Source organism: Anser brachyrhynchus (assembly GCF_964034855.1).
Source record: "Anser brachyrhynchus genome assembly, chromosome: 3".
NCBI lineage: Eukaryota > Metazoa > Chordata > Aves > Anseriformes > Anatidae > Anser > Anser brachyrhynchus.
The window spans coordinates 41905132-41921637 of record NC_137696.1 but is presented as its reverse complement, the minus strand read 5'-3'; the positions used below and the strand labels follow the sequence as shown (position 1 = coordinate 41921637).

At 40.5% G+C, this 16506-nt stretch overlaps 1 protein-coding gene across 8 annotated transcripts in view; it reads left to right on the top strand.

Annotated features, from left to right (window-relative positions):
* The window catches only part of KIF26B (kinesin family member 26B), a 293782-nt gene that overhangs the window by 217969 nt on the left and 59307 nt on the right, over positions 1–16506 (top strand). For all 8 annotated transcript variants that reach the window (XM_080586714.1, XM_080586713.1, XM_080586717.1 and 5 more), the window contains 3 exons: positions 11061–11267; positions 12444–12537; positions 14587–14849. In XM_080586714.1, the coding sequence (XP_080442840.1) occupies positions 11061–11267; positions 12444–12537; positions 14587–14849 (564 nt within the window). The remainder of the gene's footprint in view (positions 1–11060; positions 11268–12443; positions 12538–14586; positions 14850–16506) is intronic.

The window sequence follows — 16506 nt, the reverse complement described above, 5'->3', positions numbered from 1 at the left end:
GTGTTTATAGTTACCCAGTCCATTCACAAACACTGCCGTTATTTATTAAGGCATTTAACAAGGCTGCAAGCAGTGGATGAAATCATTAGTGGTAAGCGGCACCAAGCAGATGGGTATTTTGCGGGCTGTTTCTTGGTTGAACAATGCTACAGAGTTGAATTGATCAAGGTTGAGGGTCAGTAGTAATGCTATGCCATAAACCACAACCATGGTGTAAGAAGTTAGTTGCTCACTGTGATGTGAGGCAAGTTTCATTTGTCAAAGTACTGTTTCTATTTAGCTTTCCCCTGGGGATTCCTGTTTAGTTTTCTTTCTGTCTGTCTATTTGTCTGCCTTTCTGGTTTGGTATCATTTAGCTAGTTACACTTGGTACAAAAAGCACATTTACTGCACTCAACAAAGTTGGGTTTTCTGGTTCTTTGCAGTTGCTTCTGCCAGATGGCTATAGCCGGTTGCTACACTGTCTGTGTCTGTGCCATGAGGAAAGATGTACAGTCCTGACGTCGTGGTTCTGTGGTCAGACAGACCAGGATCAGTGCTAGGTGCACCATACCATCCTGCTTGCCTGCATGCTTGTGTTTCTTCCCATGGGAACACAGGATGCAGCGGAGATGAGCTGCACCCTTCCTGTAGTCAGATGCGTGCCCAAGAACCAATGCCGCAGAGTACAACACAGAGATCATTTGCAGTGGCAACATAGACTTAGATAATATGTTTTTGGATTTTTCTGAGTAAGTAAGAGCATCTGTGTACCACCAGAAGCAGAGTTTGCTGATCCTCCGGCATTAGGAACAAATTTTCTCAGACATGAGAAATGTTGTTGGCTTTCCTTGCCTTCAGGGGTAAGAGTCAGGTTGTAGTGCCTTCTAGTGGCTACTGCAAATTTCGGCTCCATGATCTCTACTGGTCAGAAAGCAATTGGATGTTAGAACTAGTTAAGAAAGGCATAAAGAACAAAGTAAAAATACTCTGTATGCTGCTTTATTATTAAGAAATCTATTGAACATTTGCGCCATGAACGTTGTGCACCATGTCAAAAAGGGCAGAGTGGTGCTGGAAGAGATACAGAGAAGAGCAGCAGGATTAGTAAGAGATATGGAGGACTTAATGAGAATCAAATAAGGCTTTGCTTACATCGTGGACGGTTGGGGGGAAGCATGAGGAGTGCTGTGCAACTCATAGGGACCCAGAGAGCTTAAGACAGCTGTCTCTTCTGATTTAAAGAACTAGGCAGCATCAAATAAAGTAAGCAGGTAGCGGACTCTTTTAAAAAATATAATAAAAGGAAGATGTTATCTATGAGAAATGTATATAAGGCATGGGAATACTTGGCAGAAGATGCTGTAGGTGCTAAAAGCTTACAGAGGCTGGTAAGATTTGGTTCAGACTACAAGCTGGATCATCAGGGCCTGTGGCTCTCCCTTGACACTAGGAGGTCCCTCTAGTTTGTGTCTTGGTAGGACGCAGGGTGAAGGAAATGGACCACGCTGGCACAGTGAGCCAGGCAGGTATTGTCAAGCCACAGCCATGAGGGGACCAGTGGGATGTCAGCGCAGCCCACCACCGTGTGAGGCTCACAAGGTTGGTCCCTTTTGGAGATGGGATATTACATATTTATGTGAACCTTTAGATTCAGCTTGTAAAGCCTTTTGTTTTCTTGTCCCAAGCACAGTAAGTAATCCTGTTCATTTCAGAGGCATGCGGAATCAAGCCCACCATAAAAATTCATTCCGCATATTTCTTTTAAGTCTCAACAAATGTATTTTTAATTATAGATAATATATAGCATTACAAATGGATCTCATTAATTCTAAGTGGCTGGCTGCTAAGGCTCTGTAGCTATTGTGCTTTCCTGTACCACTGCCAAAGCAGAAGCATGCAGGTAGTGTTAGATGTGATATAACATGAAAGAAAAGGTAGATTTAATGTCATATTTATGCCCCTGGAAATATTACAGTTACACCATAGGAAGAGGAAGAACTAGAGTTCAGGTAGTCTATTTAAGTAAAACAAGCATTTCCTGGGATCTTGGATGATTCATTTATTCTTATGCTTTATTTCTTCAGTTGGAAAATCAGCATAACTGTAAATAGGTCGTAATCCTGTCAGGAGCTTTTGCAAAGCCCTGCAGGATCTTTGGATGGAAGGTTTACTAACCATATAAATAATTTCATTGCTTAGATACAGAACCTTGGTTTTATCATTTGCTCCTTTTTTGAGTTTCCTTTTGTTCGTGGTTGTTCCTAAGAAGGGTCAAATTCAGATCTCATATGCTTCCAGGTAAATAAGGAATTATTGTTGATAACACTGACATTATACTATATTAAATTTCTTGCTAAAGCATCTAACTCTAATCCTTGAAGTCTTTGCTGGATGTTTCATGCCACATACAGCACTGGAGGGTGGTTATGCTCCCCTTCTAGAGACTCTATTTCTTCTCTGAATATTCAAATGCATATTAGATATCTCATTTAATGTGATGATTGTATCTCCTTCCATTTATGTGGACTGTCTTTAGCAATGCCAGCCCCTTACTTTCTTTGGGCTTCTTTTTTTCCACATGAATTCCCAAATGTTTTTCCTAGTAAGTACCATGAACCGTCCCTTTTATTTACTGGCTGTCATTACCAACTGCCACTCCAAAGCTCTACGCATCTTTTTCAACACCTATATACATTAAATTGTAATTTTTCACCTCTTCCAGCTTGGTTTAAATAATGTAAATCCTTCTTATTTGATTGCATTCCTACTCATTATTTATGGTGCTATGCCATACAATGTTATGTGCAGACTGGGGAATCTTTTTTTGTATGCAGTCGTGAAGATCACCTTTATAAATAATGAAAAAGCTTACAATTGTGATTATACATCTTCTGTGCAATACCTGTATATACTTTGTCTCTCTAGCACTGGAAAGACATCTCAAAGGCACGCGTAAGAGAAACTTTGTCTTTTATCTGCATTCTTTCCACCGAGATTCTTGTTTCCTGAGACAAAAAACAGAGAGCCTTGTTCATCTGGGAGTTCCTGCTCTCCTGAGAATGTATAATGCGAAGCCCTCGATGCTACCCTCTCTCTAATTAGGCCTGAGATGACCTGCCGGCTTACACTTACCAAGCCACATCGTGTGCACCATTCCCATAGCTTCACAGAAAGGAAACTGAAACTCTACAGCAAACATAATTACCAATGAGCATGTCTGAGACACTGCTACTGTTGTTATTGCTACCGCTTTCTGTCCACACCAGTCCTTTCAGCAACCACGTCAGTACAGCTCTGGTGTGCTGGAAGGGCAGGTTTCTAAGAGGGAACTTTGAGTGGGTGAAACAAAAATCCCGTTAGTCTTTCTGCACTGCAGTGGGATATGAGCATAGCCTATGAGAAGGAGCCAGCTAATCTGGTGCTGCCTGCTCCTTCCTGCCATGGAGGCTGATCATAACCCCGTGTAGGCTGCCTTGTCATTGATCACAAGAGGGAGGAAAGGAGTTGCTTTAGGGAGACTTGCCTTTACTGGTGTCAGAGATGTGCTTGCTGGGCTTTGTTGATTTCTCTGCATGGTCTGCAGATGCCAAGCTGTGTTGGAATGTGAACAGAGCAACATTTGGCACATCACTTGCTTGGAAAGCCAGTACTGTACCACCTGAGTTTCTTGTATTAAAACAAGGGATAGTTTGGCCAAGCTGTGCAGTGTTCTGTGGCTAGGATTATAATGTCAATTAAACAGGACCAGGAAACATTTCCTGGGCACCGGAACTCAATCATCTGTACTCCTGCATTGATAACAAGGTCCCTGGCATGATACTGGGCTGGTAGACCACTCTCCCAGACAATTCCAGGCATGGTTGAAAAATGATCACAGGCAAGGAACCACCTTAGTAGACCATTGGTATGGCCACACCGTATCAGAGGATGAAAGTTACAGGAAAAGATGCTGGCCGTTTTGTGCCAGAGGACAGGTTTTGCCATGTTTCATTTGCTAGACAAATGCTCCCTATCTGAAGACCCTTGTGAAATGGTTGTATTAAGATGAGAAAAGGAAGGGGGAAAGGGGTGGGAAGCTGTACTCTAAAAGGTCACTGAAGTGAAGCAAAATATTGGTTTGATTTTGAAAGGTAAAGAGATCTGATGCCAAGGAAATGAGGAGCACTTGAAATTCATGGCAGCCATCTGTACTTGCTTCTCAGCTCAGAAAAATAAACTCTTACCAGAGTGAGAGGGTCAGTGCAAATTTTTGTCAGTAGTAGTATGCTAGAGGCTTAAGGAAGGCATCTGCATACTTTACCAGTGGGCACATGCTTATGTATCTGCAGATCTACTGCAGGGAGGATGATTTGCCAGCTGATCCTGTCTTGTTCATGCTGGGACTGCTGAAGGCTTTTCTATGTTTTTCAGTTCTTATGGAAGTATCTGTAACAGTGCCACTTATAGATATTCTCCAAAAAAAAGGTGAAATTTCATCCCCACACATGAGCTCAGTTAGGCTGTTGTTGGCTCCATCATAGCTGCAGATACGGTTCTGTGGATGCATGTGGAGAGTGTCAGAAGCTGGGAAAAATCCTCCTCCTGCTTGAGGCAACACACAGATTGCCCCAGCTGTGCAGGTCTGAAATGCAGACTTCCCTCAAAGAGATCAGAATCAAACAAAAGGAAAACAAGGAACACAGAATGTCTTTGGCATGAGGGGAAATTTAGGGAAAGGTTGTTTCCATGACAGGGTAGGGTGATCCTTATGTCTTTTTTTTTTTTTTCTTTTAAGAAGAGAACAAATTTGCAATGCTCTGTGTTATCTATCAAATGCTGAAGTAGCAGTGTGAGAGCTGAGTGACTGGGCTGATGGGACGTACATGCTGGTTTCAGATGGTGTAGGTGCTCAGCACTGTCTTTCAGCCTTACCAAATTACAGGAACAAGACTCAAAGCTACTGCTGACACAAACAAGACAGAGGTCACCGAGCCATGCCCTGTGACCTGAGTGTATTTCACACCAGATTTTACTGAGTTTATTAATAAAGTTACATCAGGCAATCAACAAAAAGATACAACCCTGATAAGGGTAAGTTCTTAAGATAAGAATAACAACATTGGTGTTTGGTTACAACGCATGTAAACTACTCCCCTTTATTGCTGGAAGTGCCAATTAGTTCAGCTGCTGTGCAGGATGGGCTTGATGAGCCAGTAAAGGAAATGTTTCCTTACTAGTTTTAGCAATGGCACGAGAAAGAAACAGAGGGACGGTTGTTAAAAAAAGAAAAAAAAATAAGACCTGCGAGCCCAATGATTTTTTTTTCAATTGTTTTCATTGCTTTTCCAGAGCAGTATTTTGTTGCTTGCAGTAATAGCGACAGCCCTTTCCACACTGAATGTGAGTGATCTGGCCTGATTGTTTTCTAATTTCTGCTGAAGTGAGGCACTGACACCTACAAGAGTTACCTTTGTGAGAACAGAAAGGGAGGAAGGAGAATGAGGCCCATGTACACATGGTTTCCTGACCAATATACATCAGCATAATTTACTGTAGTTTTTTTGCCAAATGTGACCAGCAGACTTCCATTAAAACACTGTCCACTCGTACAAATCTTTATTTGTCTCATTCTTGCTCCGTCTGTTTATCTTAACTTTCCAAATTTCATTTTAGCACAATCATTTAATTGTCTCATGATCTGTAGGAAAGACCCTTGAAAATACTTAAGAGACTGTTTCTCTATTCTCTGGGCACTGTAGAAAGGCTTCTAGCTTTACATCCATCATGCAAAAGCATGTATGTGCTTAAGCACTTGGGATGCCATAGATTTTCCTGTGCTGTAGTGTTTTGTGGCTGACTACAACAAAAATGCATGCCTGCCACCATTATTTACAACTGTAACAGTGAGAAATTACAAAACCCACTCTTCATTAACCTCCAATAAGGCTGTTCCTGCAGCCAGTGATTGCCATTACATTGATGGAGTGCTAATACAGCTCAATAGCCCCGGTTGGCCTGTCTCGCCCATGACTGCATCACAGCTCCTGCCTCCCACCACTACTCAGCACACGTCCAGCAGAAGCTGCTCGAATGATTGATGAGAAAGGCAGCTCATAAAGGCAAGCACAGTGCCCAAAGCAACAGCTGTCTAGCCCTATCCCTGCAGTAATTAGATAAATGAACCCCAAATGAAATCTTACAGGCAAGAGTAGAAGGAAGTGATAATATCCCCATTGCCTCATTCCAGCCTCTGCTTGTAGTTATTCTTCTTTGGTACGGATTTGACAGAGCTTACCTCTCCCCTCTTCCGCACTCACTTCACTGCTGGTCCTCCAGACAGACCCCTGCAGGCACAGGAGACATGGGAGTGTCAGTGGCTGGGGCTGCACTAGGTTTTCTCTTTTTTTTTCCAATGGCACCAGTTGTTTGAATCTGCAGAGCTTGCTGAACCTTTGTCCTTCTCTGCAGAGAAAGAACATAACAAAAGGTCCATGACAGGTCACAAATTGAGTTTAACAGGAAAAAATCGTGCAATTAGCAAATGCCATCTTCAAGAAATAGTTGATGTATTTGTAGGGATGCACTAGATAAAAAAGGAGAAAACAAAGGAATATGGTTCAGGCAGCTGAAATTGCAATGGAAGCAATTAAAAGGTCTGTGTTTATTTTTATGGTACGAAAGCATTGTGATATTACAGCAATGTTCCCTTGATGCTACTGAGTAGTACCCATGAATGAACAGTGACTATTTAATGCCCATAATTACCACATAGAGAGAAAATTATGAAAAAAATGCATATATATAGTTATATATAAATTCAGAAAACATCTATACATCTATGCATTTTTTTAAAAATAGTTTAATATAATTACGCACAGAAATTAAATATAAATATGTATGCAAGAAATATAAAGAAACCCTGTTGAGGAAATCTAAGCAGTACAGATCCAATTTTGCTTTTATTTATGCCATTGCATATCAGGTATAATACTGCGGAAGTAAATGACTGTAAAACTCATTCAAGAACAGAACAGTTATTCCCAGGTAGGAACTGATGTCCAGAGAAGTAAATGGGAGTCCTGTTGGATTTAATAGTTGTCAAATCAAATCCTGTGATCTCACAGGAGAAAATACATTAACAAATGTTTCCGGCATGAGCAGAATTAAGAAGTGAATTTATGTCCTAGAAGAGGCACAGTAATGATGCAGAACAAGTGACCTTTTCTTTTATTCTTTCTCTCCACTCTTAAGCTAGGGTAATTCTTGCTGAGTTCAGCCAGATTTGCAGGAGTGTAAACTTAGATCAAAATTAGACCCGGGTTGTTTGTTTTACCAGCAGCCCATGTCTCAAGAGAGGGCTTTCATCTCTCCCTGTAGAAACAGTCAGAGGTGCGTCTAAGGCTGGGCGCTGCCAAGACCCGATCACTGGGATTCAAATAAGAATTTCTGGCAGACAGAGTGGTCCCATTAATCACAAGTGGTATCTCTTAAACCCTTCAATTACAAGAGATTAGTGGAGAATTGTAGCATTGGACTAAAGCAGTAATGACACATAGGAAGTGAAGCAGAAAACCTGCTTTCTTCTTAAGAAGAAGTTCAATTTACAGTTTATTTAAATATAAATTGCAAGCGTAAAGTAATAGAGTTCTTAAACTTCACTGTTCAGTTAGTTTCAAATTAACCATACTGTACTTCTGCCTTCCCCAGAGCGTCACTGTGATCTTCAACCTGTCTGTTCCTTAAATTGAACCGAAGTCTTTTAAGTCCATTAAGTTCCTGTGCTATCCCCATAGCTGGCTGAATTACATTCTCCTCTTCTCGCACTGCCTCCCCCGTGGCGAGGATTGCAGGGGTCAGCACGGACTCCAAACCTCCCCCTGCTATCCCCCAGTCGTAAATCGCCTGAAAGACTGTGAAATGGCCGTCTTCTTCTATCGTTTCTACTGCTGTAGCTTAGTTGATTTACTGTCATCCTAACTGCTATTGGGAAATATTTTGCATGAATCCTTGGGTTTAAGTTACATGCATAATAATGTTTAATAATAGAGTGCCTACCTAACGGCAACTGCCAGTCCTTTGAGGCCCAGGTGCGCAGACCTCTTCATACCAGCTGCAAACAAACTGTCTTCAGAATGAGAAGTAGCTCGGTTATCAGGATACCCACATATAGTCAATGCAGTATTCCTTTGCCCTAACACACAGGAAAAATTAGATCTGAAAATAAAACTCCCCAATACACAGGAAATACAGAGGTTCATGGCAATAGCGTATTTTTCTTGTGAATTGTCTGTATTTGCTAGAGCTGAGGAGCCGAATGGTCAGAAAGTTTATGTCATTAGACATCTCCTGGGACTTCTGAGATGAGTTCCTTTTTATAGTGGTTCATTCGGTTTATCTGATGCTACTAAATTTTTAGGATTTCAGTTAAATTGATCTTTTACTCCAGGGAAAGACAAACCTGATGCTTGAGCTTCTATCACTATAGCTGTTGGAAGTTAGGAGGATTTGCAGTATTACTTCAGTAAGAAGTGACAGGTATTATTCTGGTTTTGTGTGAAGAGGTTTAAGTCAGGGCCCAAAGCTTGTGATGTTATACTGGTACAAAACTGGTAGCTGAACTTGAAATGAAGCATCCATACAGTTTGAGGGCAGAAAGAATGTATTCATACCTATATATGAAGGGTTGTTAGATTTCACCTACTTTCCTTTCTAAAAAACAAAACAAAACAACAAAAAACTTACCCTTGGGGTATTCAGTTAGCTCTCCTTTACACATAATGATCAAGGATCTGGAGGACATGGATTCACAGCAGCCAAAGATGCACGTAAACTTATAGGGAAGTAGATTTGTAAACTAGAGCGAGTATTTTATTTGATTTAGTTGAAGAATAGCAGTTAATTGGGTTACTAGAAGATCAGTCTAATACTCTTATAAAGTGACATCTGTTCAAAATAGGATACAATAGAAAAACCTAGCTCATCTAAAATTGAAAATAGGAAAAGAGGTGAAGACTGATATTACTGACTTCATGGCGGCCTGCAGCTCCCTCACGAGGGGAGCGGAGGGGCAGGCGCTGAGCTCTGCTCTCTGGGGACAGCGACAGGACCCGAGGGAACGGCATGGAGCTGGGACAGGGGAGGGTCAGACTGGGGGTTAGGGAAAGGTTCTGCACCCAGAGGGGGGTCGGGCACTGGGAGAGGCTTCCCCAAGGGAAGCGGTCATGGCACCACTATGCAGGAGTTCAAGAAGCGTTTGGACAATGCTCTCAGACACCTGGTTTGAGTTTTGGGTGGTCCTGTGTGGAGCCAGGACTTGGACTTGATGATCCTTGTGAGTCCCTTCCAACTCAGGATATTCTATGATTATATGTTTTAGTTTTCTTTCTCCTCCAGGACTCAGTGTTGCCCTCCCTCCCCTCTGTGGTTACTTGACGAGTGCCTCTATTCTGAGCTGCCAGGACACCTAGGGCTGAAATAAACCAGGCCCAGTTCATTACAACTGACTGGGGGTGTTGATGGTCTTTGTCCTCAGTAGAAATTAGCTCTGCTAATTAGATTAATGCCTTGGGCAAAATGTTGGAAGTGGCTTTTTTCGGTTAGGTGTTAGGTTTCATAACTGCTGAGCTGAGTGGTTGAAAAGAGAACCCCTGCACACCCAAGCTGTATTCTTCCTCTTTCCCCTCAACTAGTCATGTAAAACTGAAATCAGACTCTTGACCATTTCACCATCTAATGACAAGTTGTTTTCCTGGTTTAAAATTGTATTCACATTACCAATTTGACTCACAAGCATATAGAGACGACATCACAAAAATACTGAACAATCTAGATTGATTTCTGGTCTCATTCTATTATCTTCAGAGGAGCTGTGTAAAAAAAATGAATTTTCCCACATTTGACCTCTCAGACCAGATGATTTATTTACATGTGGGATGAGTTTGGGCAAGCATGAAATGAGGTCTACATACGAAGAGCACCAATCTCATTGAGGCTGACAGGAACCACAGCCTGGCTTGACTTTTGGAGCTACACTTCCCAGTGTGTTTCTGCCATCCCCAGCAGTGGCTGAGTGCCCACCCTGTGCTGAGGTGCCTCTTCATGGTGACTTGCATGCCAACCATGCGTGGTTTTTAATACAACTGAGGTATAGTTAGAACGAAACAATTAGATAAAAGCTCTGGTTGGCATGAAAGTCAGTCTGCCCTAGGACAAAGTAAATGAATGTGTGGCTAGAAGGCAAAAGCTGGCAAAGAGGTGAGGTTTGCCCTGTAAAGTTCAGGAACTGATTTGTCTGCAGGTAGTGAATTTATGGGGAGAACCAAAACAAGACCGATTATCATCTGTCTTACTTGCATCTAAATTGCTTACCAAGTGGGCTAATGATGCAGTATAATCTCATTAAATCCATGAAGATGTATTTTTGTCTAGAAATAACGTCTTATGTAGCCATTTAATGAGTTGTGAACTAACATGTTTTAACAAATCTTTTATCACTTATTACATTTCACTCCCTTGATGATGATTTCAAAATCTGACCATTAAAACAGGGCTCTTTTCACAACTGTTTGATGATGACACTTAGATGCGAGCAGTTCATCTTTTTGCATTTGGGTAGAATCAGAAAGGTGTAAATTACAGATCTGGCTTTTATGTGCTTGTCTTATTGATCACACTACTGTGTAGAAACTGCAGTAGTTCTGATAGTTTAGCAGCCTAGATTACATTTCAGCTTTCTTAATTGGGCCACTAGGGTACAGTTACTTTTCAATTTATACCGAGAGTAAGACAAGGTGATGTAATACTTCATCGTTGTACTTGAGTAACATGGGCACTAAAACACCATGAGGTACCTTGTAATTCTAAATACACGAGGTGCTTGTTGAAGTAGACAGAGACAAGTTCTGGCTTTATGCAATGTGCATTTTAGACCAAGTTCTATCTGTAATCATTCCTGTGTCTTCACTGACTTCCATGGAGCTACAGCAAAGTGAGTCGAGTGGCTTGGGTCGAGTGTTTTTGGAAAGTTCATTCAACATACAAGAGTCTAGTGCATCCAACAGTCTCATCAAATGTGGTCATCTTTTTGTGTTTGCTGACAGGTCAAAGTCATGGTGCGCATTTCTTCCACGCTTGCCAGAGACACATCTGAGTCCAGCTCTTTCTTAAAAGTCGATCCCCGTAAGAAGCAAATCACACTCTATGACCCAGCGACCTGTGGAGGTCAGAATGCTTTTCAGAAAAGGGGCAACCAGGTTCCACCCAAGATGTTTGCTTTCGATGCAGTTTTTCCCCAAGATGCATCACAGGTAGGCAAAGTCTGATCAGAACAGTTATCTAACAATAGAATGCACCAGAGCCAGACTGATTTCAGCTGCAGCAGCAGTACTTTCAGTAGAGTTAGACCAGAGTCGAATTTGATCCATCAGTGTCATCGACAGTGAAATCAATTTATTAAATCATATCTAAATGATTGTGTGCTTTCTTTATTCTTTACTGTAAACAATTGGTCCTAAAATTATACATGCAATAAATGTGCTAAATGGTACCTAGAATGCAAATCCTCAATATCAACAAATTATTGTATATTTTAAACGGATTATTTGGTGTATACAGCAATCTGATCAGAATGGCAGTTCTCTAATACAATTCTCTATTCATTAAGAAGTCAAGGATTATTTGTACACTGTTTTATTGTACAATTTACAGTAGAAGGTTGGAGATTTTAATCCACATATCTCCATAAGTATATAATCAGATTTCTCATTTTTATTAGACTTTGGTTTGATGAACTGTTTTACAAATGCCATGAGGAAGACAGTGAAAGAGTAAAGTAGACCAGAGAGTCTGAACCTTAACTCTAAGAATGCCCTGGGTGAATTTGTGTGTTGTACCTCTTAACATACTACTACTGTCTTCAGGATGGAGTCTACTGCTGCTAAAAGCTAGGAAGACTCATAGTAAAATAGAGAAAAATTAAGAAATGTCACCTAGGTAATACCAAACATGCTGTTTTTCCCCCTTACATTTCTTACCCACCTGCTAGTGGAAATTAATTCAGTCCATAATTGGGGAAATAATAGAACCTGTTAAAATTTCTCAGTATTTCCTTTTCAACAACAAAAAAATATTTTTAAGACTCCTTAATAGACAGATCTATCAAACCAACCACATCCCCTTTATAGTATGTGTATTTTGTTTAACCCCACGACAGATGTTGATACTCAGCAAATGAAACTTCCTTGAGAGAGCAAAAGTCTTGTTTCATGTGCTTACACAAATAATGCCATTACCATCAATAGTATCGGTCACACAAATGAAACAAGTAAGATTAGACTTTTTGATAATTTAGCATGCTATCTGGAGCACTGATGACATTATGACTATTTATACTGAAAGTACTCTGTTGATTTTCCTATATTGTTGATTATTTTCTTTAATTTCTCTCTCTCTCTTTTTTTTTTTTTCTTTAATATTGGTTACAGGCTGAAGTATGTGCTGGGACTGTGGCTGAAGTGATCCAGTCAGTGGTCAATGGTGCAGATGGCTGCGTGTTCTGCTTTGGCCATGCAAAACTTGGTTGGTATTGCTAAATTTCGTATTTGAACAGCAAAATGAATATTTGTAACCAAAGGTTGTTAATGCTCGAGATTAGGGAAAACAAACCGTCATTTATCTGTGCATAGTAATTGTATTTGAAAGTAGTACACTGCGTGCGTGGCCTTATACTACACCTTCACCTTTCATTAGCACGTCTCTCATCTCTGCATACTGTCTAAATGATGGACAACATGCTCTTTGAAGCGGAGGTTGTCTTTGAGTTCTTGCTTTATTCAGTCCCCTGAGCACTACAGCAATTGTTAGTATTCTCCTCAATTGTTAATGGATGATCCAATAGGGATCTATAGTTTTACAAACGTGTCTAGTATTGGAGACTCTTTGCCAAAACACTTCTGTCAAGCTGGGTAAAGGCTGAGTGTATCCACTCAAGTACTCGGCGTTTGTGGTGACACTGTTCAAGTGCAGTGACTGGGCACTCAAATCATATGCTTTCTCTCCTATTCCCAGATTAGACAATTCTTTAATTATTGTTCCCTGTTCTGTCTCCGAGAAATCCTATTCTAATGGTTAACTGAATATTACCAACTACTCAAAACTCACTCTTTGCATCAACAGCATTTCAGGTGTTCACGGAAAGACAATGAAAAGGAGAATCATTATCATTAACAAACTTTTCTTTTGAAATAACTGTATTTTATGAGCAATCATATTTTTTGTTCATGTTTATTGAGAAGTATTTTGAAAATAATGTCTCTTTAATGAACAAGGGTTTGTTGTGAATGGGTACAATGATCTCTATTTCTTACTGTCTCAAAGAAACAGATATACACACACAACTTAAAAGGATAATTCCATTTTTCAAGTGATAACAAAGATCAAACTGTATCAGGCTATGATTATCCCAATTTAAATGCAACAAAAGCTGGAGAATACAACAAAAGCTGCAGTACCACCCACCAGCTCTGGTACAATAAATGGAGCAGGGGCACTTGTCCAACTAACCACAGGACCCCTCTGGACCATACAGGAGTAACAGTAGGATAAACACTTGGATATTTAATCCTGTGTGACCTGCCAAACAGTAGATGACAAGTGAGATGGAAAAGAAAGCCATCAGATGCTGGTGACTCACAAGTCCTACATGTCCTTCAGAGAGATGGCTTAGTTGCAGCTTTACTGGAGCACGAGTTGAGTCTCTGCAGTTGCATCACCATTCCACCAACCGTGGACACACACAGACACTGCCACAGACACATGCTTAAAAATATTTTGTCCACTGCTCTTCTTCCACATAGATTCAACATATGGAATAAATTGAAAATTTAGAAAATTTAGAAAACTTGTCTCTATATACTGACACCTAAAGCAGCACAAGATAGAACTTGTTGTTTGTTCTTGTTCAACAAACTTTTACAGCAGAGACAAGCCAAAATTATAAGTGCAGAATAAAATAATAGTAAAATAGGGGAAGCTTTAGGTCCATATGAAATATTTATTGTTGTGGACCCACTTCTGCACCAAATGACCACGTGTACCTGTTTTTTTTTTTTCTCTTCTCTGTATAAAGTTACATCTCTGTGATCCTGGGACCAAGGTTATGTCAATGCCAGTCCCACTGTATGACACATATTGTAGTGCTTTGAAGTAAAATGGTATACAAAATATATCACACAGTATCTAAAGTATCTAAAGTATCTAAAGGGAATTTTATAGACCATGGCATTCCTGCTCTGCTCAATTCTCCTCACTATTCACCCATGGTACTGTCTGCAGTGTTGTGTGGTAGGGACCTGCAGACCCTGCCTGGGGCACGGGGAATGTCGGAGGTATACACGAGGTTACAATTCTTGAAAGTGTCTCAAGATTTCATCTGTTGGTTTTAAATGCTCTCCATTTTCCATGTATTATTTGTCTGCCTGTCTGCCTATCTCCATTTTCTGGCTGTCTGGTTGGTTGTGAAGAAGTTGTTTTCATGAGGCCGATGCAGGATAATATCACTTAGCAGAAGGCTGTGAAGGTCCTGGAAATGACATTGTTATCTTTTCTCCACCTCCCCATTCCTGACAGGGAAGTCATACACCATGATTGGCAAGGATGATTCCATGCAAAACCTTGGCATAATCCCTTGTGCCATCTCCTGGCTCTTCAAGCTGATTAATGAACGCAAAGAGAAGACAGGAGCCCGCTTCTCAGTCCGAATTTCTGCAGTGGAAGTGTGGGGGAAAGAAGAAAATCTTAGAGACTTGTTGTCTGAAGTGGCTACAGGAAGCCTGCAGGATGGCCAGTCCCCAGGTGTCTACCTATGTGAGGACCCCATTTGTGGCATGCAGGTGAATCCAGTCTTCATTTTACACTAAAACAAGCAACGTGATTTTTTTTTGAGCTATTGAGATGGTTCAAATTCAAGAACTACCCAGAGCACAAAGTTTATAGACTTGAAAGTGTTTACTTTAAAGCATGCAAGAACTTTATGACCTGCAGCTGCAGGGCCATCTGCTCTCCTGGCCTAAATATTTGTACCTCTGGTATAACTGATGTTGAGCAGGGGCTTGTGTTTGCAATAAAATGTGAAAGCATTCAGTGCAAACAAAAATTCACCTCATTCTAAAAAAAAAATAAAAAAGAAAGTGTGATCTCTCTTTTGTAAAACAACAAGATAAAATATTTACAGTACTGCACAAATAGCTGGAGGCCATTAGTATGGCTGTTTATCTCTTTATAAACATTATTTATAGCACTTGCATTAGCAATGTTGTAGGAAGCATTAATCGCTACTTATTAATTGCTGCCAAGACATAAATTCCTGAGCTGGGTAAGCCAAGAATAACTCCAGATCTTCTCAGGTTTAGAGGTTTAGCAGGAATGAGTAACTGGTTCATGTATTTCCTGGGTAACCACTAGAAAGTCTCAGCAGCCCTTTTTATTTATTTGTTTATCTATCTAGCTATCTATTTTTTTATTTATTATTTTTTTCCTTTTGGTTGGGGGGAGGAAAGGCTTATCTTTTCAGTTTGTTGTCTGTGAAGAAGTGAATCTGATTTTTGTATGAACAGATGAAGGGGGAGGAGGGGGCAAACTAGCTTCAATACATTCTTTCAACCTTAAAGGCAACGGCTGCATCCAACCAGGAACTGCAGAGCAATTCTCTCCAGGGATGGGAAAATGGAGGGAGGAGGGAACAGACCCTGTCTGCCTGCTCCCTGTTTCCAGCTGCAAGCATCTAGGAATTATGATTCATATCCCCAAAAGTTGTGAATCATGAGATTTTAAACAGCAAGTAGTAAACTTTGTGTTTTATCTCTTTGTGGTTTAAGCCTTTTGGAGATACTGAGAGCGTATTTTCAATCCTTTCGGTTTTACCCAAGGACTGCAAAGTTTCTTCTTGGTTTTAAATGATGATTAGAGTTCTTATTCTCACTTGACTCATAGTTTTAGTGCTTCACGAAATACTTACATTATCACAAGAGATCTCACCCCCTGGTATCTAGTAATGGGTGCAGTTCAGTGAGTATAGATGGGAGACTTAAGTCTTCACAGTTCCCATTGGGGTGATAGATGGGTTGGTTTAGATCTGAATTAGAATATGTATGCATGTTACATATGTTGCATAACTGTGTGACAGATAACCCCTCCTTAGAGCTTAATTCTTCTCTAAGGTATTTAAGCACAATAGCAATAAAAATAAATATTCCACAATAGTAGACTATTTTTACATACATGCAGATGTAATAGCCATATACAATGTGAACTGTTTTAGATCAGCGGAGAAAAGGTAGCTCCATGAGAGGGCTGTGCATCTCTGCAGTGTAAAATACTGAATTAGAGTAGGAGCAAAACCTCTTTTTACGTGTGTTTGCAAGACATAACAGTGTTCTGGAGTCATGTCCTACACCTGAATTCTCAAAATCCTCGGTTGAAGGCAGGAGATTATATTATAGCCATACAGATATGCAAAACCAGCAGTGTGTATAGCAAATGAATAATCAC